The sequence below is a fragment of the Naegleria gruberi genome (genome assembly GCF_000004985.1).
Source record: "Naegleria gruberi genomic scaffold NAEGRscaffold_35, whole genome shotgun sequence".
Classification (NCBI taxonomy): domain Eukaryota; phylum Heterolobosea; class Eutetramitea; order Acrasida; family Naegleriidae; genus Naegleria; species Naegleria gruberi.
This window is the reverse complement of record NW_003163292.1, coordinates 95,077-121,124: the sequence shown is the minus strand read 5'-3', so window position 1 is coordinate 121,124 and position 26,048 is coordinate 95,077. Positions and strand designations below refer to the sequence as shown.

Genomic DNA, 26,048 nt, shown 5'->3' with positions numbered 1-26,048 from the left:
TAGCGAGAGAATTTAAAAAAACAAAATTGAAAAAAAATGCTTCGCAACCAAACCAAAGCTTTGCTCTCCGCCTCCTCAGCTAGGAATCTTTTAAAGAGAAATTCAAAGGCTGTTTTTTCCGGAATTACAAATCTCTCTACATTGAAGAACAATCAATCATTATCATCATTTAATAATAACAAGGAATGTATGATGAATTTTTCTTCATCTATCAAGGCTCGTTCGGAGAATCAAACAATTGCATTTGGAGAATCATATCAAAGAAATCAATATTGTGGAGAAGTTGTTGGTGATGAACTTGTTGGAAAACAAGTCAAGTTGAATGGATGGGTGGAAAATATTCGTATTATCAATCAAAATGAATGTGTTTTTGTTACTGTGCGTGACGTGAGTGGAGTTGTTCAAGTCATGTTGAAGAAGAAAGAATGTAGGTTTTTTAGAATCTGTTGTAAATTGTTTATTTGTGTGTCATCATTGGTGTGAAAATGTGAAAATTAGTGATTGAATATTTGAAGGATAATGAAATCAAGAATGAAAGTGTAGTTTTTGTGAGTGGTGTTGTCTCTAAACGTCCATCGGAGATGATGAATCCAAACATGAAGACTGGCGCCTATGAAATTGAAGCTACTGAATTGTTACTTCTCAATAAGGCCAAGACCTTGCCATTGCAATTGGTTAATGCTGAAGAAGAAATCAGACTCAAGTATAGATATTTGGATTTGAGAAGAAGACAATTGGTTGAAAATTTGTCAATTAGATCAAAGGCCCTTGCCATCACTAGAAAATACTTTGGTGAAATGAATAGATTTTTGGAAATTGAAACACCAACTCTCTTTAAATCAACACCAGAAGGTGCCAGGGAATTCTTGGTTCCAACAAGGCAAAAGGGTAAATTCTATGCTCTCACTCAAAGTCCACAACAATACAAACAACTTCTCATGGTTGGTGGTATGGATAGATATTTCCAAATTGCCAGATGTTACAGAGATGAATCAGGAAGAATGGACAGACAACCAGAATTCACCCAAATCGATCTTGAAATGTCTTTCCTCACTCAAAAGGATATTTATGCTCTCATTGAAAATTTCATCAAAATGTTGTGGAAGGATATTTTAGGAATTGATATCAAGACTCCATTCCAACAAATGAAATATAGAGATGCTATGGATGTAAGTTTTTCAAATAATCATCATCTTATAATATTCATTATAATTAGATGTACGGAAGTGACAAGCCAGATTTGAGATATGAAGATTTAAAGTTTAAGAATGTTACTGAAATTTTCAAGAATGAAAAATCTCAAATTGAAATTGTCAATCAAACTGTTGCTGATGCTGGTTTCGTTTATGCCCTTAAGGCTAAACAAATTGGTGCTACAATGACTAGAAAGATCATTGACCAATTCACTGAAAAGGCCAAGAGTGTTGAAAAGACTCGTCTCATCATTTCCACCAAGATTGGTAAGCCTGAAGAACCATTCTTGAATGGAAAGCTCACTGAACAACAACAAGCTAAATTGAGAGAACAATTGGATCTTAAGGAAGGTGATATGTTGATTCTCTCTGTTGATAAGGAATGGGAAACTACTGTTAAGGGATTGGGTAGAGTTAGAGAACAATGTGCCAAGTACATGACCGAACAAGGTATCTATCAATTCAATACCATTGAAGAAAAGTATCGTTTCTTGTGGGTTATTGATTTCCAACTTTTCGAAAGAGCCAAAGATCAACATGGTCAAGCTCACTTACACACATCACGAGGTCTCTCCGCAATGCACCATCCATTCACTGCTCCACATGCTGAAGATATTCCGCTCTTGTACAGTGATGATGTTAATGACATTTTGAAGGTTCGTGGTCAACACTACGATTGTGTTTTGAATGGTGTTGAATTGGGTGGTGGTTCTATTCGTATCCATCAAGCTGACATGCAAAAGTATGTTTTGGAAAAGGTTTTGGAACTCGGAGAAGAGAGAACTATGGTCAGATTTGGTCACCTTATTGAAGCTTTGAGTTATGGTGCTCCTCCTCATGGTGGTTTGGCTTTAGGTTTTGATAGATTGATTTGTTTGTTGTGTGGTGAAGATAAGGCCAAGACTCTCAGAGATGTTATTGCTTTCCCTAAATCTAGTTCTGGAAATGAAATCATGACACAAGCTCCAGGAGAAGTTGAAGAAGACCAATTGAAGGAATTATTCATCAAGGTTGACAATCAATAATTTTCAAACTTATTAAATTCCTAAATGATGATTTTATTCAAATCAAAAATTCCAATGTAATTGGTTAGTCCAATCCGAAATATATAAATATTCAACGAAATTTGTTTTGTCATCAAATACTATATAATTACTAATAGAACAAATCCAATATTGTGTGTTCCTATTCTACAACTCTAAAAATGTTCAAAATATAATTTAATCATGCTTGATTTCTTCAGCAGCTTCGGCATAATTTCTCTTCAACACAAATTGTTTCTTGAAATAGTCGGCTTGGAGAGTGTGTAAAAATCTCAATTCCTTTCTAGCCTTTTCCATGAGTGGTCCAGTTTCTACTGCTGAGATGTTTTTTCTAAATTCTCTTTTTGTTTTATCCAAAATATAATCTCCCATGAAAGCATTATCGGCTGATGTTTCCCATCTTGGCCATTGATAGCCAGTTCGGAGCAATTTTCTGTAGAGGATGAGGATTTGGGAACGGTTTGGATTCTTCACTGTTGATGTTATCATTTTTTATTTTAATATTTTTTAAATAAATAATATTATTACATTTTATTGAAGTTTTCTTTTAACAGCAATAATTGTTTATGAATTAAAATTCACTCTCTTCGAGATCCCAATCTAATATAATATAGTATGAAAATATTTAAAATTAAAATTGAATTGTTAAAATTGAAAATATTACAAAAAAACTACGTACTGAACTCAATGCATTCTGTACCACAAAGCATAAAGCTTGGATAAACTGGGAGTTTGATATTCGAAAAGGATGCAAGCTTGTTTGTTGTATCATTCTTGTAAAAGTTCAATTCCTTCTTTGCGCAAACCAATTCAAGAATCACAACATCACCAACTGTAAAGCTGCAACCAACTGATTCATATTTAGTAGATCCCTTCATGAATTGATTCCAAATATAACCATTTTGACTAAGCATATAAGTACCATGCTTATCATATGGTGAGAATGTGAGCTTCTTCTTTTCAACAACTAGAATAAAGTTAAATCATCAAAAATAATTATTGACACTTACCATCTCTCATAGCAACACCAATACCAATCCAAGAATTGAATGTCACAATCTTGACCTTCCATCTAATAACAGCTGTTGATGATCCATAGCCCAACATTGTATTGACATAAATGCTTGAATAGTTGGCTGTCTTTTTGGTAATTTTGGCTCCAGAAATCTCAGTTGCAGATGTTTCATAAATAAATTCTGGTTCTCCATAAATGGATTGAAGTTCAGCACCATCATCTCTCAAGATTGAAACAGTTCCGTATTCAACCTTCTTTTCCATTTGAACTAATTCAGGAAGATGTGATCCTCTGGTGGAAATATCTTGAGAAACCCATTCCAACATGAATCTCAAAAAAGTAGATGGATCACTATTGATACCTCTCAATTCCTTTGCTTCAATAGAAGGTGACAACCATCTGTTCAACATTTCAAAATCCATATTTAACATGATTTGTCTCTTTTCTGGACTTTTACAAATTACAGAAAAGTTTTTAAGAATGTACAAAACACTTCTCTTGATGATTTTTTCTGTCAACTCATCTGCAATTCCAGCTGTTCTCTCTGCTGCAGTGTAATATTCTACAAAGTTTTCTACAGCATTTTCTGGTTTCAAATTACCAACTAAGAAATCGGAACATTTTGATTTCAAAGACAAAACTTGATACTTGTCAGAAATAAAGTAGTATGCAAGAACTTCGTGTTCTGGGATGGAAATTTCACCTGTATAACAAAATTCAAGAAGTGGAAGGAGAGCCTTTTCCTCACTTTCATCATCCACCACTAATTCATTGTCAGTTTTTTCAGAGAACCCTCCTTCAGTGATCGCCTTGAAGAATTCACTTCTAGCTGCTAAAATACCCTTATATACATAGACAGTCTTTCCTGTTTGTTGTAGAATTACTCTAAAATCACTATATTCCTCTCTGTCGAATATTTGCTTCATACCCTGAGCATTCATATCCTTATAGACAAGTTTCTTTTCCTTCTTTTCCCCTTCAACAACTTGAGGAGGTTCAGGAATGTTTGAGTCATCAATTTCCAAGTCTCCAAACATATTATCCAAGTCACTCATGATGATCAGCTAATTTTACAATTATATTTATATTACTATTTTACTATATTATTAATACAACAAGAACAAATTAATTATTTATAATATTCACTACCAGGGTGCTGCTATTGCGATTGTTCCTGCACGAGAGAGAATTTTCTAGATAATTTTTTGTGTTTTGATTATTCTGCAATATGAACTTGCACCGATCATCATTGTGATGTTCAACCCGCTGTTGAAGATAATAATAGCACATTAATACCATCACTATGATTGTGATGATAAATCAATTTTGCAAATATCAATATTGATATTTAAAGTAAAGTTATGGAGGAAAATGAGAAATTCTGTGGTGATGATAATACTCATTGACTTTTTAACCTTCCAATTTTGTATTCCAAAATTAAACGATTCGACATGACCTTCCTGATATTCTTTCAGATCGAGTCACTCTGTTCACAATGCTATCCTTCATATTTCACTCCCTCATCTTGAAAAAATTAAAACAACATGAAGATTTCACTCTTGTTGGGTACATTGTTGATTTGTTTATTGTTGAGTGTTGTTTTGGCTTCTTCTTCCGGAAGGAGAGTCAGAATTTCTACCAATGATGATGATGATTCTATTCAACAAGTTTACTTAACCGATGATTTGTTTGCATCATCAACTTCATCAAGAAAGAAACGTCATTCTTCTGAGAGAAAGATTGTCATTAAAACTATTGGAAACAAGAAGAAATGTAAAAAATCAAAAAGAAAAAACAACAAGAGAAAGGATAAAATCATTGTCAAGATTGTTGGAAAGAAGAAGGAAACAAGGAAATCTAAATGTTCTTCATCATGCTCATCAAAATGCACCTTTCCAGGTAGAGAAATAGTTGTCAATGTTCCACAACCTGTCATTCAACAACCACAAACTATTGTAGTTCAACAACCTGTTGCTGCTAGTGCTGCTGCTTCAAGTGCCGCTGCTGCTGCTAATTCCAAACAACCACAAAATGTGAACATTAGTTTCGAATTGGAAGTGCCAGAGGAAAGAAGAAGAGGAAGAAGAAGAGTTATTGTCAATAGACAACCACCAACTCCAATTCGTCCACAACAACCATCTCAACAACCAGAAACTCCAACCACTCCAACTCAACCTGAAACTCCAACTACACCACCAACTGTTCCAGAAACTCCAAAGCAACCAGAAACACCAACTGTTCCAGTAACTCCACCAACTACACCTGTTACTCCTGTTACACCAACTCAACCTGAAACACCAACTGTTCCTACTGTTCCAGTCACTCCAGAAACACCAAGTACACCTCCTGTTACACCAGTCACTCCTCAACCACCAGTTCAAGAAAAGAAGAAGAAAAAGAAGAAGAGTTTCTTCTCAAAGGTTAAGGATACATTCAAGAAGGTTAAGAATACTGTCACTAAGGTCACTAACACTGTTAATAAGGTCAAGAATACTGTCAAGAAGGTTAAGAATACTTACAAAAAAATTAAGAACACTATTGAAACTCCAAAAACTCCAACTACACCAGAAACACCAAATACACCAACTCAACCTGAAACACCAACCACACCAACTGAGAATCCACCAACTTCTCAAACCAGTACTTGTAATCCAGGATATACACCATCCCAGTTCCCAGTTTTTAAACAATGTGATTCTCAATGGGGAAGTATTTCTCTCGGATCATCAAGTAAGACAATTTGTCAAGCAGGTTGTTTGCTTAATGCCATTGCTGCTGGTTTGAATGGTATTGGAAAGTCAAATATGAATCCAAGAGATTTAAATCAATGGTTGAAGGATAATAAGGGATATGCAAGTGGAAATCTCTTTGTTTGGTCCTCAATTGGTAAATTTGGAGTGAGATATTCTGGAAGAACAACCGATATCATTGGTATTGCTGCCAAAAATGTCTGTAGTGGAAGATTGGTTATTTTGAAATTGAAAAAGCCACAAGGAAAGAAGACTGAACATTACGTGTTGGCCACAGGTTACAATCCAGAAACTAAAGAATTCTCTGTTTCTGATTCAGCCTTCAATCGCCAATCCTATCTTGCTTCAGAAATTTCTCAATCTGATTCCTATACTTTTTAAATAAAGTATTGTTTGGAATGGAAATGGACAATTATAGACTTTGTTTTTGGAAGAATACTCAAATTGTTTATAATCTATTAATAATGTGATAACCAGTTTCGAATGATTTAGAACAAATCAAAAAAGATGAATCCATCCGAACTCAGGGTTAAGGAAAACACTCAAGATTATTCGAAAAACAAGAAGGATAAGCAACAACAATTGCAATCGAATTCAAATCTAGGCAGCCAAGAAGATAAATCCATTGGTGATGTTTATCAATCTGATTTGGGAGAAAGAGGAAAGAAGGAAGATTTATTCGGTGGAGGTTCCTTTGACCAAATGAAAGATAAGAAGGATCCAACACCACTCAAAAGAAGTGACTTTTAGAATAAACTTATTGATTTTCTCAGACATTCTTAGACCACTTTAAGATTGTGTATGATAATATGAATTGGTGCATTTTCTTGACCAATCTCTAATGTTGTTAATTGAATAAATGAGTGTATTCAACAATAGCAGATTTTCCCGCCAAATCAGTATACAAAACCCAAGTACAATTTTTGAACCAAGACAGAACAATTAAAGCTAAAAAAAAATGATGAGGCAATCTGTTGGTATGGGCGCCATGCAAGGTAATACAACACTCTCTGCTCTGAAGGGGAGTACAATCACAAGTGTCGGAGAACTTCAGGGATATATTAATTATAATTGTAGGAAAAAGTATTTCTCTAGTATCACGGAAATGTGTGAGACTTTTCTCACGAGAGGAGAAGATCCAGTGATTAGATTGTGGCACTCTTATAGTCATTGTATGCAAGGAAATTTAACTGAAGCAATAAAGGGATACAACACGATTAAGGAAAGAAAGGAGGTACAATTAGCTGCGTATATTGGTTTGATTTTTGCTCACGAACAATCAGCTCACCAAGATGAACAAGAAATTGAAAATTTAAAGACTTTTGTTGAAATGGAAAAAGGATCAGCTCAAAACTCTGCCAAACTTCAAGCAGCCATGTTGTATTTGCACATGAGTGAATTTGATGAGGCAAGAAGTTTATTGGAAGATGTAAGTTGATTTTTAATTCCAACCAAGTTAAATGATGAATAGATTGATGATAGATATCGTGACCCTTACTCTAATTTGGATACTGTAAAAGCTTGGGTGACTGTTATGGATGAGGAAATTGAACTTGTGGATTGTGAACAATTGTTTGATGCTTGTATTAAATTTGATCCTAAAAATGTGGATGCTCTTATGGGAAAAGTTTACAATGCTGAAAAACAAAACAAGATTCAACAGGCTATTGATATTTGCAGTCAAGTCAGTTTAAGTTTTCCAAACTTCGTTCCTGCTCTGACTGAAAAATGTGGATTATTAATGCAAATTGATGATTGGAACCAATGCAGGGATACAGCTCTGAGAATTCAAAAACAAGATCCTTCCAACGTTGATGCCATGTATATTAATTTATTATTCTATTTTGTTAAAGGATCGCAATATGAGGATCTTGTGAACCAGTTTAACGAATTATTCAAATCAATTACAAAGAAGGAATCCAAGAATGATAAATTATGCTTCACTTTGGCTAAGACCTTCTACTCACTGACAGAAGGAAGGGAAGAACTGCTGAAGAGATGTCTCGATTTATTGAATTTGGCAAAGAAGGCAAATCCTATTGAGGCAGACTATTTCATTCTTCAAGGTTATATTCAATTGACTATGAGAGATTTTATCAATTCGGAAACCTCATTCAGAAAGGCATTGGAACTCAATGAAAGTAGTATTGAAGCTAATAAGGGGTTATATAAGTGTTTCATTCTTCAAAATAAGAAGGAAATCGCAACTCAATACAAGGATTTCCTTGGAGATATTGAATTGATGGAAGACGACGAAGATGAAGTACAAGAAGATACAACAGAAAGCAGAGCTGAACTCTTATTCTTGGGAGCTTTATACGAGCAAAGATGTAACAAGAATTCGGAAAACTTTACCAAATCTCTCAATGATGTATTCTCACTACACGAGAAGGAAATTAGAGTCAAGAAGAAGGGCTTGGAATACTATGCTGCTCTCAATGCGCAATTCATTCTTGAAGTTGTAAATGAATTGATGAGACTGAGTCCAAGTGAGCCTTTAAATCCAACTGATCCTCCAACTGAAGAATTGGTTCTTGCTTCAAGAATTTTGACATTCCTTACTGCAGAAGTTTCTGGTCTCATCCTTCCTCAATTACTCTTGGCCAAGACCAAGTTTGTTATGAGAGATTTTGAATCATCCCAAAGAATTTTATCCAGAGTTTTACAATTTGACAATAAGAGTTCGCAAGCCCACATCTTGTTGGCCCAAATTGCCCACCACCAAGAAAACTATGCTCTCGCCACAACAGAACTTGAAAGAGCTATCAGTTATGATTTCTCAGTAACCAAGCAATGTGACTACAACCTCTTGAAGGCCAAGGTTTTAGCAGCAAAGGGAGAAACAAAAGATGCCATTCAAAACCTTGAAAGAATTCTCAAAACTGAAATCACTCAAAGAAAGATCAGTGACGATGAATTGGTTTCAATTTTCCTTGAACTCTCCTCTATTCACTCCAGAAGAAACGAATATGTTGAAGCTGCCAAGTACATTGAACAGGCCCTCGAAAAGTTCCAAAGAACAGAACAAGAAGGTCGTATCATTATTGCAAATGCAAGACTTTCAATTAGCAGAAATGATTTTGAAAGCGCTATTTCAATCCTTCAATCTGTTCCAGCAGATTCTGGTTATTTCATGTTGGCCAAATCTGAAATTGCTAGAATTTACCTCAACAGAAACGATAAGAGAGCCTATGCCAAGTGTTACGAAGAACTAGTTGAGAAGGCAACCAAATCAGCATCTGGATATTTGTGCCTTGGTGATGCTTACATGAAGATCCAAGAACCAGAAAAAGCCATTGAAGCATACCAAGAGGCTCTCAGTCTTGATCAGAAGAATCTTGCTTTGAGAAATAAGATTGCAAAGTCATTTGTTCTTGTGCACAATTACGATGAGGCCATCTCTTGTTATAAGGATGCTATTGAGATGGATCCAAATAACACTGATGCAAGATATGAAACTGCTCAATTATATTTGAAATTGAGAAAATCAAGAGAATCCGAAGCTGTCCTAATGGAATCGATTGGTGTTCTTGATAATAAGAGACTTAATCACATTAGTGGTATGGCCATGTATGTTAAGATTTATTTGTTGTTGTCCAAAGTTCACAGCAAGATGGGTGATCTTAAAGTTGCCATGACAGATCTCGAGCAAGCAAAGTCTATGCAAGTTAAAATTCTTTCCAGATTACAAAACTCTCAACAAGATACTCTCTATTCAGAAAAACAAATTACTGCCAAGATTTGCTATGAATTGGGAGAATATCATTTGAGATCTGATACCAAGAAAGCTATGGCTCTTTTCAGAGAAGGTCTTCAATACGATGAAACTCACGAGAAGAGTATGCTTGCCCTAGCTGAGTTGTCATTGAAGGATAATGATATCGAGAGCTGTCACAGCTATTGCACTAGTTTGTTGAGACTGAATAAGGCTCACGAACAAGCTACAATTATGATGGCTGATATCATGTTCAGAAATAACAAATTTGAAGATGCTATCGAACACTTCCAAGCATTCCTTCAAAACAAGCCAAATAACTACAAAGCTTTGGTGAAATTAATCACTCTATTGAGAAGAGCTGGTCGATTGGAACAAGCTGAACAATTCTTGATCAATGCCAAGAACTTCTCACCAAAGGAAGAATATGATCCTGGATACAATTATTGTAATGGTATTTATCATTTGTACAGAAACAATGCAAGAGAATCACTTGTTTGGTTTAACAGAGCTCGTAAGAGTGGTGAATGGGGAGAAAGTGCTACAGTTCTAATGATTGAAACTTACCTCAGTCCAGAAACCACAACAGAATCTCTCGATGAAAATGCGCCAAAGAGATTATCGAGCGAAAATCGTTCAGAAAGTCTCGCTGCTGCAGAGAGATTATTGGAAGAGCTCACCACTGTGAACACATCAACAATGAAGAAGAAGACCCTCCAAGGTTATCTTAAAATTGCTAAATGTAAATCAAAGGAAGAAATTGAAAAGGCCATTCCTGCATTTGGTGACATTCTATCAGTTGAGACTGATTATGTTCCTGCTCTAGTTGCTATTTCTTATGCTTTTGAAAGGAGTAAGCAAACAGCTAAGGCTAGACAAATGTTAAAGAGAATCTCCAAGATGGAAGTTAAAACTGGATGGGAAGATGATTTTGAAAGAGGTTGGCTTCTCCTTGCAGAGATTAATATTGCAAGTAGCAAAACCGATGTAGCTCAGGAACTTATAAAGAAGGTTCTGGAAATTAATAAGTCTTGCTCTAAGGCATGGGAACTTAACGGTCTTATTTACGAGAAGGAAGGTCAATTCCAAGAAGCCGCTGCTTCCTACGACAAGGCATGGCTCCTTTCAAATGAATCTTCTCCAAACGTTGGATACAAATTGGCTTTCAATCTTCTCAAAGCAAAGAGAAACATTGAAGCCATTGATATTTGTCACAAAGTTCTATTGAAACATCCAAATTATCCAAAGATTAAGAAGGATGTTTTAGATAAGGCAAGACAATCTATCAGGCCTTAAACATCTTGTATAAAAACTAAAATCTCACCTGTACAGCTTTGTGGTTGCTCAATCTCTTCCAAATAATGTCTACAATAAAAGTAAGCGAAAAAACCCCTGCGTTTCGGTCTTGTCGGGAACTTGTTCCTACTGCAGCGCACTATGTGCAACACAATAAAATTCACTTAAAAAAATGTTCAAGTCCTCTTCGCTGCTTTTCTCTCAACACAAACAACACCTGTTGACGAGGGTGAAGCAATCGGCTTGTTCACTCACCAATTCAACACGGAATATTAATAGTAATGTGATTGGAGTTGATAATCGATTATTAATGATGGAAGGAAAGAATCAACATGGTTTCTTGTCCAACAAACAAGCCTTCCTCTCCTCTGTTCAATCAGAAATAAGAAGAAATTACTCAACAACATCTAGGAAATTCAATCAAAAACAAAATTTTGATCAAAAACACTCTTCATCTCATACAGAAAAGAAGCAATTACTCAGTCCAACTGTGCGTCGTGTTGGTTATGTATGGATTGCCTTCTCTACTTTTACTATTCTTCTCATTGGTTATAGTGTGAAGGATATTATTTTCCTTGATGAAGAGTTGAGTGATGTTGACGAAGGAGAATCATCAAATATTCCTCACACTCAACCATTCTATCAATATCATTTTACAATGCCACATCAAATCGAATCTGTCATCAAAATTATCAGATCATTTGTTGCCCTCGGTATTGTTGTTGTGGACTATAAGATGAATTTTAACACAATGAATAATGTTGAAGGTGTCACAGAGGACCAAGTTATGGAACACAAGAGTGAAGTTCACAAAAGAAGTGCTCAAAGACTTGTTCAATTATGTTTGGCCAATGGTGGTGTTTTCATCAAGGCTGGCCAACATATTGCCTCATTAAATCAAGTTTTACCACCAGAATTTACTGATGGATTCAAGCCATGCCAAGACAAGGCACCAACAAGACCATGGTCTATAATTGAATCATTTATCAGAGAACAATTGACAGGTGTCAAGACTTTAGAAAAGGGTGCTATTGATCCACTCTATGAAGAATACTTTTCTAAAATTGAATCAAAGCCAATAGCTGCTGGTTCTTTAGCTCAAGTTCATGTTGCCTATTTGAAAGGCTCTGGTAAAAAGGTTGCCCTCAAAGTTCAATATCCAGATTTGGAAGGAAGTTTATCTGCAGATTCCAAACTTTTGAAAAGACTTATTGCTGCAGCTGAATTTGCATTCAAAGACACTAAACTTCAATGGATTTGTAATGAATTTGAGATGAATTTACCATTTGAATTGAACTTTTTAAATGAAGCAAAGAATTGCTACTTGTTAGGCAAAAAATTGGAAACTGTACCAAGACTCAAAGATCATGTCAGAACTCCATTTGTTTATTGGACTCACTGTACTGATAAGGTTCTCACCATTGAATTTGTTGAAGGATTCAAGGTTACAGATATTCATTCCATGAAGGAGAAGGGGCTCGATATTGATGTAGGTTATATCAGCTATCTCCTCTCCCATGCCTTCAGTGAACAAATCTTCTCTAAGGGATTTGTCCATGCTGACCCTCACCCTGGTAATATTATTGTTAGTAGAAAGAAGGATTCGTGGAATAATGCTATACAATTAGTCATTATTGATCATGGCCTCTATCATCAACTCGATAATGATTTCAAGATTTTGTACTGTAGATTGTGGAAAGCTATTGTTGACTACAATGAAGAAGAGCTCAATACTGTCTCTAAAAAGTTGGGTCTTGCCGATAGAAAGGGAGATGGTCCACTCTTCTCTGAATTACTCAAAGTTATTCTGACAGCCAGAGCTCACGATGCTGATGAAAATCTCTACACTGTACATCAACAAGAAGAAGATCAACGTAAACAATCTAAGAATAAGCTCTTAGCATACAGTCAAAAGCACTTTATGGACATTGCTAAGGTTTTGGGAGATCTCGATCGTAAGGTTTTGCTTTTGTTGAAATGTAACGATTTACTGAGAAGTATTCAAATGGATTTAGGTGTTCCAGTCAATTACTTTATCATTTTCGCTCAATATGCTATTAAGGCCATTCATAAGGACAAACTCACTCGTGTCTTTGAAGAAAACAAGTCACGTGGTTTGGCCTTTGCCTATCTCCAATACTTACAAACCTATTTCTCATGCACAAAGGAATACTTGTTATTCGATGCCAAATTGAAATTATTCATGTTGGCTACCTCACTCAATGGCTATTATCAAAATTTCAAGAGAGAATTACACGAATTGAAACTCATTGTTGATGCCTCCTCCAATAAGAATACCTCCTCAAACTATACTTTCTACAGAGTTACAGATCCTTCCGCCGTCCAACTTGCATCATCCCCATCTTCAATTAATCCAGCCATTTCTCTCACTAGAGCATTCTATAATGATATGGCCTCCCTTTAAATCAATTCCATAAATCGAAATAATCTATAGATCATCTTACTTTTAAAAGATAAAAAATAATTTCACAACTATTTACTCACATCTCACCCCTCTCTCGATCTCATCATCATCTTAATCATGTATTAATTTAATACTATATATCATCACAATTAATTTCAAATATTAAGATGGAAGCAATTTTACTTGAACATGATGAAACTCTTCAACATGAAACTACTCTAGAAACAACAGCAACAACAGAAACAACAATTTCGGTGGTCGACACAACAGGTGTAGTATTAATTGTAGTTCCCTTCATTGTACTGATTGGTCTATTCTTCATTATCATTGTGCTGTGTAAGAGAAGACTCCATAGAGGAATTAAGATTGCAAAGGTCGGAAAAACCAATCACATTCAAATGATGATTCAAAATCAAAAGATGATGATGAATAAGCAGCTAGCATCTTCAAAGAAGGATGCTCCAAGGAAAACCTTCGGATCAAAGAAGGAATATGAAATGACTCAATCGTTTTCAAAGTACGTTTGGGGCATTCAGGAAAAGGTGATTAATACACTTAGTGCAGTAGATATGAAACATCATCAAGTTGATGGTTTCGATTCAATTTACACTCAATCAAGATATGCCTTATCGAGTCCTAGCTCTCCTGCCACAATGCCCAACTTTAGAACACCAACCCAACAAGCAACCACTGCCAATCTGAAAAACTCATGGCATTGGAAAGCAGAAGAATCCACAAGCAATCAAGATTCACCAAAACCCAAAGCGATACCAAATTCTTCCAGTCAAATTCTAACACCAAAACGAAGAACAGATGCTATGGAAAGTCACCTTAAAACAAGTCAGTCATTCATTGATGATGATGGACTCGACGAATACACAACCATTCACAATAGAAGAGACAATGAAGCTCTCCTTCAAGAACGTAAATCTCTATTAGAAACTCAACCAATTTCTTACAAACAATTCATTCAACATTCAATCATAATCATTGAACAAGCAGCTGGTTTAAGTTGTGATTTACCTTGTAATCAATTGGGAATTACCACTCGTCAAATCATTGAATATATTCGAGATAGAGTTGGTTTTTCACAGGAAGATTGTGAAAGATATTTGAAATTCTTAGAAAAGGCCTCCTATTCCTCCGAAAAGACATGTATCACAGATAGAGAATTTGAATTGTTTTCATCAAGTTTCCTCTCCATTCTCCAACAAATTGATTCCTACTATTTACAAACAACTTTATTGTAAAAACTGTTATCCAACATCAGAGAGAAAGGGTGAAACAACACAAGATGACGAAATGTGGAATACCTTCTTTCATAATTTTGATGAAGTGTTTTCTCTGTGAGAATCCATTATTACTTGAAGTTGGAAAATCCAAACAATTTTGATGGATGGAACGGAAGTACTAACACAAAAGAAAGGAGCTACATCAGACCACCTATTGGATCCTCCTTGTTCACTCCTTCAAAACCCCGAGAGAGGAAGCAACATTTCATCATCACACATTCTCTCTCTTCAAAACTACACAATATATTGAAAGTAGTAGTGTAATAATAATATCTTGTTGAAATACATCAATTTAAATAAAAGAATGTCAACAAGTTCATCATCATCATCTACATCATCGGGTGCTTCACCTCTTCAACCATTGGATATTGCCGTGATTGTCATTTACTTTATATTGGTTATTATTGTTGGATTGCACTCTTCATTGTGGTCATATATCAAAAGAGTCTATCGGTGGTTGCAATCTAAATTCAAGTCTAATCAGCAGCAAATACCACAACATTTAAAGGAACATGATCCGTATGGTGATGTGGCCATGCAACCAATTCCTTCCAAGGATTCTCTCTATGATGTGGCCACAAGTATTAGTGGCTCTAGTACTGCTTTGGATCAAAACAATTCCGAAGGAGTAGTGGTGTCTGTTGAAAACAAGGAAGATAACACAAAACAAGAGGAAGAAAAGAAGAGTTCCAAAGACTTTTTCCTTGCCAATGGTAATATTGGAGCCATTGCTATTGCTTGTTCATTATTTGCCTCAAATATTGGAGCAGAACATATTATTGGACTGTCATCGAGTGGAGCTTCAATTGGATTGGCAGTTGGCATGGCAGAATTGTATTCACCTGTTTGGATTTTAGTGTTGGGATGGTTGTTTATTCCATTCTATTTGAAAACTAAAGTTTATACATTACCTGAATTTATTGAAAAGAGATTTGATAGAACTTCCAGAATGTATTTGAGTTTGTTATCTTTGGTAATGTATGTCATGACAAAGATTAGTGTTTCTATTTATGCTGGTGTTGTGGTTTTCCAAGTGTAAGTAATTGAAATTGTTGTGGAATTTATTGAGAATTATTGGAAATGGTTTCGAATAGACTTTTAGGATGGAATATTTGGGTTTCTGCTGCAGCAGTGGTCGTAGCAACAGGTATTTATACAGTTTTGGGAGGATTGAGTGCAGTTATTTATACTGAAGTTTTGCAAACTGGTGTTTTAGTTATTGGTGCCTTGTTAGTTTATGCACAAGGAATGGTTCAAGTTGGTGGCTATTCACATCTGAAAGAACAACTCCCAGACAGTATGTTACACTTGTTTCAACCCCCTTGGCATCATGATTTCCCAGTGACTGGAGTCTTTTTGGGAATGTCTTGGACTTCAATGTGGTATGTTTTGAATTTATTGAAATTTTACAATTTTTATTGTAATAATTGAATATTCTTATTTTTTAATAATAATAATAGGTATTGGTGTACAGATCAATCCATTGTACAAAGAGCACTTGCTGCCAAAGATCTTGCTAATGCCATTCGAGGATGTATCTTGGCAGCTTTCCTCAAATTTTTACCATTCTTTTTAATGGTTATTCCTGGAATGATTGCCAGAGTTTTGATTCCTCAAGTTGAAAAGGATCCTAATGTGGCTTACATTCTTTTAATTGACAAGTTGGTTCCTGTTGGTGTTAAGGGTTTAATTATTGCTGCCATTTTGGCTGCCTTGATGAGTAGTTTAGCAAGTATTTTCCACTCATCGAGTACTTTGTTTACAATGGATTTGTATAGAGTAGTGAGAGAGTATTTTGATAGAAAGAAATTGGCTGAAAATGTTAAATTGAATGCTGAATCTAATATCGAAGTCATTGAAGAAAAGAATGAACCAAGAATTGAAGAAGAAATTGAAATTCAATTGGATGAAACTAAACCATCTGCTTCAGTTTCTGATTTGGGAGAATTGGATCCAATGAATGATTCTCCATCAACTCCAAGAGAAGCTGCCGAAGATTCAACTTCTGAACTACCAAACAGAAATACCGAATATGTCATTGTTGGTAAGATTGCAGGTGCTGTTGTTACAGTAGTTGGTCTTGGTTTCATTCCAGTCGTTCAAGTCCTCTCCAAACAACTTTACATTTACACTCACAAAGTTATGGGCTATTTGGCAGCTCCAATTGCTGTCATTTTCTTGATGGGAATTCTCTCAAAGACACCAAACCATTATGGAAGTTTATTCACTTTAATTTTGGGAAATACTATTGGATTATCGAGATTATTCTTGGAAGCCATGTTCAATAGTAATGCATTTGATATTTACAAACTTCCAGATTGGTCTAGAACTTTAGTACAAATATTTATCAGATCAAACTTTTTGCATTTTAGTGCTTGTATGGCATTGTTGAGTATTATTTGTTTATTCTTGATTTCTTATATAACTGGATCATCCACTCCTGAAAAGACTGAAAATTTGACGTTGAATTATTCTCAATTATGGAAATCAGCAAGAGAGTTTTACAATCAACAAACATCATTTAAGGAAACTATTAAGAATCACTTTGATCACGTATTGAATGTTGCACTTTCTGTGATTTTGATTGGTCTGTTGTGCGTCATGTACATTGTTTTTGGATAGAACACAACATTTGAATATTTTGAAGAATCTTCTCAATTGATTCGAATAAGGAATGCCCTATTTATACTGAAAATCCCAAAAGTGATGATCATTAAACTCGGTCATTACCCACACAGTTCTTTCTCTTGTTAGTTTTCCAAAGTCAAAAATGTTTCATTTATGGAAAGTAGACAAGTTTCATTCTTTCCATAAAAGTCGATCAACCATTTCACATTACCCACCCAAAGAACTATAAATCTCACTCATTCCCTCTCTTCCTTCCAATCATTCAACAAGAAAAAAAAACAAGAATGAAAAGAATAGTTTCCATTCTATTGATTGCCTTAACATTGACAATCCTCGCTCTCACCATTAGAAATGTTCGTGGTGAAGAAGAAACTCAAAGTGTTTCCACTCTCTCAACCTATATTCCAAGAGTAAGAAAGCACAAGAAGAGACACCTCCACAAGAGAAGACCTCACAAGTACATTGATTCCTATGGAAAGAAGAGAAGACGTAACCATAAGAAGAGAAGAGTCGATATTTACAAGAAGAAGTTTGATACTTATGGTAAAAGAGTTAATAAGAGAAGACATGGTAAGAGATACGGAAAGAGAAGACACAACAAGAAGAGAATTGATATTTATAAGAGAAAGAGAATCGATACCTATGGTAAAAAGTTCAGAAAGAACAAGAGACACGGTAAGAGACATGGTAAGAGAAGATTCCACAAGAAGAGAATTGATACCTATGGTAAAAAGTTCAGAAAGAATCATAAGAGAAGAGGTGGTAAGAGAAGAAACCACAAGAGAAGAGTTGATCTCTACAAGAAGTGGTAAAAACCCAAATTTTGCTCCACCTTTTTGAAAGCAATGTGTGAGATTCACAAATTTTGATAATTTGAAATTTTGAAAGTGAGTTCAATGAGAAGTGTGCCATTTAAATGCAATAAAAAGAGACTCGACAATGTTTCCCTCTCATTAGTGAATAATTCTTGTTAGTCGACCAAGTAATTCTTTCGTAAATTGACAATTTATCATTTTCTCGATATTTCTTGCTATTTTTACTTTTTTTCATTTTTATAACTTTAAAAAAATACATTTTAAAAAAAATGAAAAATACATCGTCGTATGCTAGTTCTGCCTCTCAAGGATTAAATCAAAACCTGGGTAATACTAATAATTTAATGAATGTACCATCATCAGGAGGATCATCAATGCAAGTGAATGGTTATTTGAATGCACTGACCCAAAATGGATTAGGACAACAACAACAATTTGGGTCATCATTAAATAATAATGGTGTTGGTATGAATTCTATTGGAGCAAATAATATGATGGGTAGAAATTTAAATCAACAAGCACCAATGGGTTTTATGGCTTCATCTGGTTTGGGACAAAATGGTAATGCCTTCCGTGGAATGAACATGAATACAATGACAGGTACACAACAAGGAGTTAATAATAATATCATTAGAGGATCAACGGGTATGAATAACCAAATGAATAACCAAGGTATTTTCCAAAATCAAGGAAATCAAAACAATGTATCATCAAATGTTGGTAATACAAACAAATATCCACCAACAAGTGTATCTCCAACACAACAATTGATTCACAGATCGACAACACCAAACGCTAATGGATCAAATTTGCTTTCATCATCAACAGGAGATTCCTATAGACCTTCGGAATCCATCTTGTCAATGATTAATGGACAACAACAATTCGGTCAATATCCATCAATGAACCAAAAACTTCCTCCACTCCCTCAACATAACATTTTCAGAAATGTTTTGAATGCTAATCCTCAACAAAGACAAGCAGCTCTGATACAAGTTAGAAATATTGCTCAACAAAATGGTTATGATAATTCCGCTATAGAACAACATTTACAAGAGTTTTTACTATATGAACAAAGGTATTATCAAATTCAACAACAACAAGCTTTACAACAACAACAACCAATTCAACAACGTACTGCTACTGCTGATGATAAGTTTGGTCTGTTAGGTTTGAGCAATACATTTGCTTCTAAAGATTCGGATTTGACTGCTCTTGCTCTTGGATTGGATCTTACCTCTCTAGGATTAAACTTGAATGCTTCGGAGTTTTTGTATCAGAATTTTGCTTCTCCCTTTGCTGAGGTTCCTCCATCAAATGTTATACCTGATTACAAATTACCAGAATGTTATAAGGTTACTGTGCAGTTACAAGACTTCCATGTTGACAAATTCACAGAAGAAACACTGCTGTATATCTTTTACACAATGCCACGTGATGTGCTACAAATTGTAGCTGCAAGAGAGCTGTCAAAGAGAGGATGGAAATATCACAAACCAACTCAATTGTGGCTCATTAGAGATCAAAGTGTAAATGATTTCCAACAAAATGCCAAAGCTGAAAAGGGAACCTACTTTTTCTTTGACACTGCAACTTGGACCAAGAAACGAAAATCTGGATGTGTTCTGGAGTATGATCAATTGTACAATGCCGCTTATTTTTCAAAGTAATTAACATAGTTAAAATAAACATATTTTGATCTTAATTAAAATAATTGAAAATTCTAAATTATAATTTTTTATTATTTTATTATTATTAAAATGAGAAATGTTTTACAAAGACATTACATTAATTTACTAAAGAGATAGTTCTTATAATATTTTATACAATTCTTTCCATGTCCTTTGCATAGAAAAGGGTTCTGGTAATGATATCTCTACTGGTATCCTTCTTTGTTTCAGCAGTCTTTTCAAATACAACTTCGTCATTTTCAATCGACCAAGACATTCTGGAAGAGGAGAAATTTCTAGCTTCTTGTTCATTTTGGAAGAGCAAGAGTTTTTGCAAGCCAGACAAACTAATTCTTTCATAGGAGAGTTCTGTACAATCGGCAATTTCCTTTCTGATGGTATCAATCATCAAGTCCATAAATAAGCTATATTCTGGTGCAGGAGCCTTGTCTCGGAGGCTTCTCAATTTTGTATATGAACCTTCCATCAAGAATAATTCCATTTGGATGGCGTGCTTAATGTACATGCTCTTCTTGTGAAGATCGATAGGGATTAATTCCAATTCAGTATGAAATTCGGCAATACTATTTTGTGCCAATAATCTCAACAAATTCAATCCGAGAATTAATTCTTCACGAGCACTCTTTGGAACTCCTGGTAATTGATTGGCATAGTAAGCTTTAACTTGTTTAACATTTCTTTCAAATGATTCCAAATCTTTTGTCTTGGCACTTAAAATAACAGCGTGTTCGAGAACTTCTCTAATGACAAGGAATTCTTGTGTTGTTTCTTCGTTGAGAACAATGTCATTGAGTAAACCAGCTGTTATAGAAAGGAATGATGGTAATTGAACAAGGAGTTTCTATTATATGGAATTAATAATATTCATTTTGTTGTAAATATTGGTCAATGTTGTATGTTGTGAGCAATTATCATCATTATTAAACATCCATCAAATGATCAAAATATCATTCCAAACACATTGATCAGCACAAGAATAACATAAAATCATGAATATTCCTTCCATTCTATTATAAATACTAACCTTTAATTGGGCCACTAATTGCACGGCCTTTTCCAATTCATTCCTATCAAAGGCATCCTTGAATTGTTGATAAACTGGCAAGACTTGTTGTACGTTGGTCATTTTTTTGTTGTATTAAAATTTCAATAAGAATCTAAAAATAAAACTCTTATTCCTTTGGGCAAGCAATTTTTATTTGTTTTTTTATTGAGAGAAATGAGAAGGAGTAGAATGGTTGTAAGGATTTGAGGATTTTGAAAGGAATGCTAATGAGAAAAGTGCAAACAAGGTGTTTATTTCCAGTAGATATACTTGCCAGCTAGTACAATTTATTATTTTTGAAAGTAATTATCCAAATTGTAATGAATTTCAAATTAAATTATGTGATAATAGGTTGACCACTCATATCTCCAGTTGATTTTGGCTTTGGAATATCCAACATTTGCACATTAATATCATTACACAATCGATCTGCAAATGTATTCCTCTTTGAGTTAGCTCCATTATCAGAAAAGCATTTTTTGAATTGACAAGCATCTCCATAATAATTAGGATCAGTACATTGACAAGTGTCTGGTGCAATGCAGGTACCTCTATTGTTGCATGGTTTTAATGCAGAGTTTCCAAATGAAAACTGCTGAATTCCAAAGCAATAATAGGTTTCACATCTACTTCCATAATATCCTGTATTGCATTTGCATTCGTTTGGACCAATGCATGTTCCTTTTCCATCACATGGTAGACCACTTTCAGTGTTTGGGCAAATCGGTATTTGACAATCTGACCCTGTCCAACCACTGGTTTCACAACTGCACTGATCTTGTGCATAGCAAAATCCTCTTCCATTACAAACTGTTGAGTTACTGAAATTCTTTCCATTGCAAGTGAATGATGGAACTAAAACTCCCACGCTTGTAAATCCATTTCCAATAGATATCATTTTGGGTATTCCACCAATTTTTGAAGGAGAAAAGATCATGTTTGGAATGGTTGTTGTAGCATCCAATCCATATCCAGTATCTATTTGATTATATTCATTAGATCCAACAGAATACACCCTTCCATTTGTTGTAATAATGTAATAAATGTCATCTTTGGCAAACACATCCTGACACTTGTCTGGATAGAGTAACCTAGCAGTCATACCACCATTGATAAATTGAAATGCATTTCCTCCATTTTCACACATAATTGCAGCATTACCAACAGCCAATCTGGTAAAATTGAGGGAACCAGGTTTTACAAGTTTCTCAAATTCTGTCAGTGGACTAAACACCATATTATAAATTTGCTGTTGGTCGTTCAATCCCTTTCCCCAAACATTACCAGCATCTGTCAAGACAAAGGTTGTCTTTTTTCCAGCAGCCACTTGAACAATTCGTTCACCAGCTTGTTCGATAACAGAGGTACTAATATTCACCAAAGTGAAATTAGTAATACTGCTTGAGTCCAATTGTTTAAACTCATTACTACCAGAACCCATTAAATAACCATTCTTTGTAAAGTAAAGAGTATGGTCGAAACCAGCAGAAACTTGGATAATCTCATCATTGAGGAAGGTTTGGGTGTCAACATTGAAAAGGGCATTTCTATCAATTAAATCTTCAGTTCCCAATCTGTGGTCAGCTGCTGATCCAATTGTGTAAGTTTTTCTTGGAGTTTCTGAAAGGAAAGCAGCATGCAAACTATACATGGACATTTGAGAATATTTCAAATCTAGCAAATTGACACTCTTATCCAAAGATGTCAAATTATAGAAAGATGTTAAACCAATAGGAGTCAATCCAAATTCTAAACCATTAGTACACTTTCCCCACATGTTTACAACAGCATTTCCACCACTTTCTCCAAGAGAATAGGAACAAGAGTCTCCACTCACCAATTGCTTCAAATTGTAATTGGCAGTGAATAGTAACTTGGGTTTTGTTTGGATAAACTTGTCTCCCAAACATAAGAAACCATTATCATTGCTTCCCCAAGAATAGAACTTATTACTATCTGAAATAGCAAAACCTCCTCTATCCAATAAACCAAATTTAGAAATACTTTCTCCAAAACTAAGAACATCAAAATCATTACCTACTATCCTTCCCCTTTCTGACATATCTCCCCAGGTCACAATATTAACACCAACTCTACAAGCACAAGCATGACGTGAACAAGAACAATCAGTAGCTTGTCCACCATATAGTTGCCTCACATCATCAATAAATGCTGTAAGATCTGCATTGACTTGTCCATAATTATTTCCTCCAAATGCATAAACACTTCCATTATCAGTTGTTGCCAAAATTGTGGCATAACCAAAAAATATTTTCAAAAGTCTTGAACCAATGGCTACTCTGTCAATTGACATGTATGGAACTAATTTGATTAGGTCATCAGGTGGAATTCCAAATAATCCATAACTATGTTAATGTAATGTTATACACAATATTCATTGAATATTTCACATACCTATTCTTTCCAATAACGAACAATCCAGTTTCGTTCAGAAATGCCAAAACTCCCAATCCAGCAGGAACTGGATTATCATAATTTTTAAGAGCTCCAATTTCATAGGCACCGAAAATAGACGAAACAAGATATGGGGAAGCTCCAGAATTTTCTAAATCTTCATAGCCTCTCATTCCATAATTGTAATCACCCCACGAGAATACATGTCCTGATTGTGTCATTACAAAAAATGTATCTGAAGTTGTGCCACCAATGGAAACCTTTTCACACTTGTTAGAAACATTAAATCCAAGAGAATCTATCAAACCAGATGGAATTTCAACAGAATTCCAAAAATATTGATTCACTGGTTTCGTATAAACAAAGCCATCTTTCGTACAAGCAATACATGAACCCATACAATCAACAGAATGAAGTCTCTTGTTTGGAATGGTTCCTTCTGTAACTCTTCTAAAAGAAATGTATGAATATTCATATAAAACTTGTAATTCTGTTGTAAACTTTGGTCCTCTTAGTCCAGCACAACTATTCGAATTGTCTCCACACGAAAATAATTGATCAACAGATTCGCCTGATGACGAATTGGTAAAAGTTAGCCAATACATGTTGAACTGTAGACCTGGAATAATAGAGTTGAGTGAAATTTGTATTTCGGATGGTTTTGTTGGGATGTTGTAGATACTTTCGTAGAGTGCATTCGAATTTTGGAATAAAATAGAAGTCATGTAATTGTTAACCACAGGAGTGTAATAGGAAAAGGTAAATCCGTTTGGTGTTGGATAATCTAATCCTGTTTGTCCGTCTAGATTTAAACCCCACGAATAAACATTGAAAGTTTCACCAGAGACGAAATCAAAGTTATTCGAAAGTGTTAAAACAACAATGAACAGTGATAGCAAAACCACTTTCAGCGAGAAATAGTGGCAATTAGTGGATAGCATTTTTTTTCTAGGTCTGCTATTATTTTGATTCCCAACAATCGTTTCGACAAGTGATTTTGAACTCATATTGTCATGTTCCATATGAACCATCTTCACTGAAACTTTCATCGAAATTAATTTCTATTCGATAGTCTTTAGAAAATATAATGTTTCTAACATGCACCACATCCAAATATATCTATTTTAGCTTTGATGCTAAACAAGTAATTAGTTAGTAGTTGAAACTGTTCAAACACATGAAATTAAAACACGAATAGGAGAAATGTTTATTTCTAGTAGACTCACTTGTCAGCTATAGTGGTACAATAAATAATAATAATAAAACTTTGAATGAATTATCAAAAGAAAATTAATGAAGACCTTCCAATTTGGCAAGTTCCATAAGATAATCACCAACGAGTGGGAATTTTGGAAAGTTTGGTAAAACATATGGTGTGTTAATCAACAACCAATGATAACAGAATGTAACAAAGAAGAAAATATGACAAGCCCACATCATGGCAAGTGCCTTTTCAACCCAATTCTTCTTTGCAATGTGTTCCCGTGAGAAGACATTTGGAGAATTGTGCCACAATCTAGCAATGACAATAACTGGGAATGTTATATATGGAGAATAGGCAACCAAGAAATGGAATTTGTTGACGGCTATATAGAAATTAATTCAAATATTGAAAATTTGATTAATTTGAATAAAATGAGCTAATTGACTAGTTGTAACTTACATTCAATTCCTTCACCACCATACATTCCGACACCAATACAAATAAATAAACTGTACATCAATGCACTAGCATGTACAATTCCAAGACTTCTAAATGATCTCCATCCAAAAGCAAATGACATTGACATTATAATATTGGCAGGTGTCAAGAAAATATTATTAATCCATTCCATAATTTCCCAAAACAATGGATTAGTGATCATGACTGGATCAATATATTCTCCCCAAATTCTAAAAGCTGTCTTGGTAAATTGTGCAGGAGGCCAATTAAATGGCCTATCAATATCCTTGTCAATTAAATCCCTAACTGTCACACCCAAAGCAGGAGCCAACACATTGTGATAATCAAAGAATGCAGTTGACAATATAAATGTTAAATAAAACAAAACAATCACAATATCAAAAGGTCTCTCCAACAATGGAAGTGATGGATATGCTTGAGCTATTTGCTTTTCTGTAATTATTAAATCAGGTCCAGTGGTTAATTGTAAAGCAGGTTCAGTGGAAGCAGGTTTGGAGGAAGATTCCAATTTTTGCTGTTTTTCTCGTTGTTGTTGTTGTTGTTGTTGAGGAGGAGCAGAGCTTGTTGACATTTTTTTAGTGTGTTGAACCAATTCATGCAAGCTTGCTGATGTGTTTTGTACTGGAGAGAACTTTGTGTTGGCGCAATCCGAAGAAAGAATCGTCGAGGTAGGAGATGGAAATGAATTGGACATTATGTAGTTGCGAATTATGTGTAGTTAGGAGGCACGAGGGGTTGGAGTTGTGGCTTTCGCAATAGGAAGAATATTTTGGTTTTTAAAGTCTGAATTAAGCCAATTTAGAGTTGGTTTTGGTAAACTGTAAACTCGTAAAAAGAAACTGTAAATGAGATTGTAAATTTTGGTGTTTGTGAGATAGTTGAACTTTCAAACCAAACCATTCACATACCTTGTAAAAATGTCACATATTACCAACAAGATATCAGAAATTATATTCTCTTCTGAATGGGATTGTAGTATTTTGAGTGAAACAGCTGACGAATATAGCAACTTCAGGTAATTTGAAAATGTCATCCGTCCTT

At 34.9% G+C, this 26,048-nt stretch overlaps 11 protein-coding genes across 11 annotated transcripts; 7 read left to right on the top strand and 4 right to left on the bottom strand.

Annotated features, from left to right (window-relative positions):
• Window positions 1–36: 36 nt before the first annotated feature.
• NAEGRDRAFT_69566 (tentative aspartyl-tRNA synthetase) lies at window positions 37–2,218 on the top strand (the record flags this gene model as incomplete). The annotated part of the gene is made up of 3 exons (XM_002675207.1): window positions 37–427; window positions 499–1,169; window positions 1,217–2,218. 3 exons carry the CDS (start codon window positions 37–39, stop codon window positions 2,216–2,218), a joined length of 2,064 nt encoding a protein of 687 aa, XP_002675253.1.
• Window positions 2,219–2,413: 195 nt separating this feature from the next.
• NAEGRDRAFT_80372 (BTB/POZ domain-containing protein) lies at window positions 2,414–4,418 on the bottom strand (the record flags this gene model as incomplete). The annotated part of the gene is made up of 4 exons (XM_002675131.1): window positions 3,247–4,418; window positions 2,916–3,203; window positions 2,819–2,836; window positions 2,414–2,709 (listed from the first exon to the last, which is right to left on the bottom strand). The coding sequence occupies exons 1-4, from the start codon at window positions 4,304–4,306 to the stop codon at window positions 2,414–2,416; spliced, it is 1,662 nt and encodes a 553-aa protein (XP_002675177.1). The 5' UTR covers window positions 4,307–4,418.
• A 377-nt stretch (window positions 4,419–4,795) lies between these two features.
• Window positions 4,796–6,403, top strand: NAEGRDRAFT_80371 (uncharacterized protein; the record flags this gene model as incomplete). The annotated part of the gene is made up of 1 exon (XM_002675206.1): window positions 4,796–6,403. One exon carries the CDS (start codon window positions 4,796–4,798, stop codon window positions 6,380–6,382), a length of 1,587 nt encoding a protein of 528 aa, XP_002675252.1. The 3' UTR covers window positions 6,383–6,403.
• Window positions 6,404–6,989: 586 nt separating this feature from the next.
• NAEGRDRAFT_50399 (uncharacterized protein) lies at window positions 6,990–11,012 on the top strand (the record flags this gene model as incomplete). The annotated part of the gene is made up of 2 exons (XM_002675205.1): window positions 6,990–7,430; window positions 7,545–11,012. The coding sequence occupies 2 exons, from the start codon at window positions 6,990–6,992 to the stop codon at window positions 11,010–11,012; spliced, it is 3,909 nt and encodes a 1,302-aa protein (XP_002675251.1).
• Window positions 11,013–11,325: 313 nt separating this feature from the next.
• Window positions 11,326–13,437, top strand: NAEGRDRAFT_69562 (uncharacterized protein; the record flags this gene model as incomplete). The annotated part of the gene is made up of 1 exon (XM_002675204.1): window positions 11,326–13,437. The coding sequence occupies one exon, from the start codon at window positions 11,326–11,328 to the stop codon at window positions 13,435–13,437; it is 2,112 nt and encodes a 703-aa protein (XP_002675250.1).
• A 167-nt stretch (window positions 13,438–13,604) lies between these two features.
• On the top strand, window positions 13,605–14,687 carry NAEGRDRAFT_69561 (uncharacterized protein; the record flags this gene model as incomplete). Its single annotated transcript, XM_002675203.1, has 1 exon — window positions 13,605–14,687. The coding sequence occupies one exon, from the start codon at window positions 13,605–13,607 to the stop codon at window positions 14,685–14,687; it is 1,083 nt and encodes a 360-aa protein (XP_002675249.1).
• A 346-nt stretch (window positions 14,688–15,033) lies between these two features.
• NAEGRDRAFT_69560 (uncharacterized protein) lies at window positions 15,034–17,351 on the top strand (the record flags this gene model as incomplete). The annotated part of the gene is made up of 3 exons (XM_002675202.1): window positions 15,034–15,764; window positions 15,824–16,111; window positions 16,190–17,351. 3 exons carry the CDS (start codon window positions 15,034–15,036, stop codon window positions 17,349–17,351), a joined length of 2,181 nt encoding a protein of 726 aa, XP_002675248.1.
• Window positions 17,352–17,641: 290 nt separating this feature from the next.
• NAEGRDRAFT_50395 (uncharacterized protein) lies at window positions 17,642–19,842 on the top strand (the record flags this gene model as incomplete). Its single annotated transcript, XM_002675201.1, has 2 exons — window positions 17,642–18,032; window positions 18,536–19,842. 2 exons carry the CDS (start codon window positions 17,642–17,644, stop codon window positions 19,840–19,842), a joined length of 1,698 nt encoding a protein of 565 aa, XP_002675247.1.
• Window positions 19,843–19,946: 104 nt separating this feature from the next.
• NAEGRDRAFT_80370 (26S proteasome non-ATPase regulatory subunit Nin1) lies at window positions 19,947–20,989 on the bottom strand (the record flags this gene model as incomplete). Its single annotated transcript, XM_002675130.1, has 2 exons — window positions 19,947–20,704; window positions 20,888–20,989. The coding sequence occupies 2 exons, from the start codon at window positions 20,987–20,989 to the stop codon at window positions 19,994–19,996; spliced, it is 813 nt and encodes a 270-aa protein (XP_002675176.1). The 3' UTR covers window positions 19,947–19,993.
• Window positions 20,990–21,165: 176 nt separating this feature from the next.
• On the bottom strand, window positions 21,166–24,264 carry NAEGRDRAFT_80369 (uncharacterized protein; the record flags this gene model as incomplete). The annotated part of the gene is made up of 2 exons (XM_002675129.1): window positions 21,166–23,274; window positions 23,324–24,264. 2 exons carry the CDS (start codon window positions 24,262–24,264, stop codon window positions 21,246–21,248), a joined length of 2,970 nt encoding a protein of 989 aa, XP_002675175.1. The 3' UTR covers window positions 21,166–21,245.
• A 349-nt stretch (window positions 24,265–24,613) lies between these two features.
• On the bottom strand, window positions 24,614–25,581 carry NAEGRDRAFT_80368 (uncharacterized protein; the record flags this gene model as incomplete). Its single annotated transcript, XM_002675128.1, has 2 exons — window positions 24,987–25,581; window positions 24,614–24,909 (listed from the first exon to the last, which is right to left on the bottom strand). The coding sequence occupies exons 1-2, from the start codon at window positions 25,576–25,578 to the stop codon at window positions 24,614–24,616; spliced, it is 888 nt and encodes a 295-aa protein (XP_002675174.1). The 5' UTR covers window positions 25,579–25,581.
• Between the last annotated feature and the right edge of the window lie 467 nt (window positions 25,582–26,048).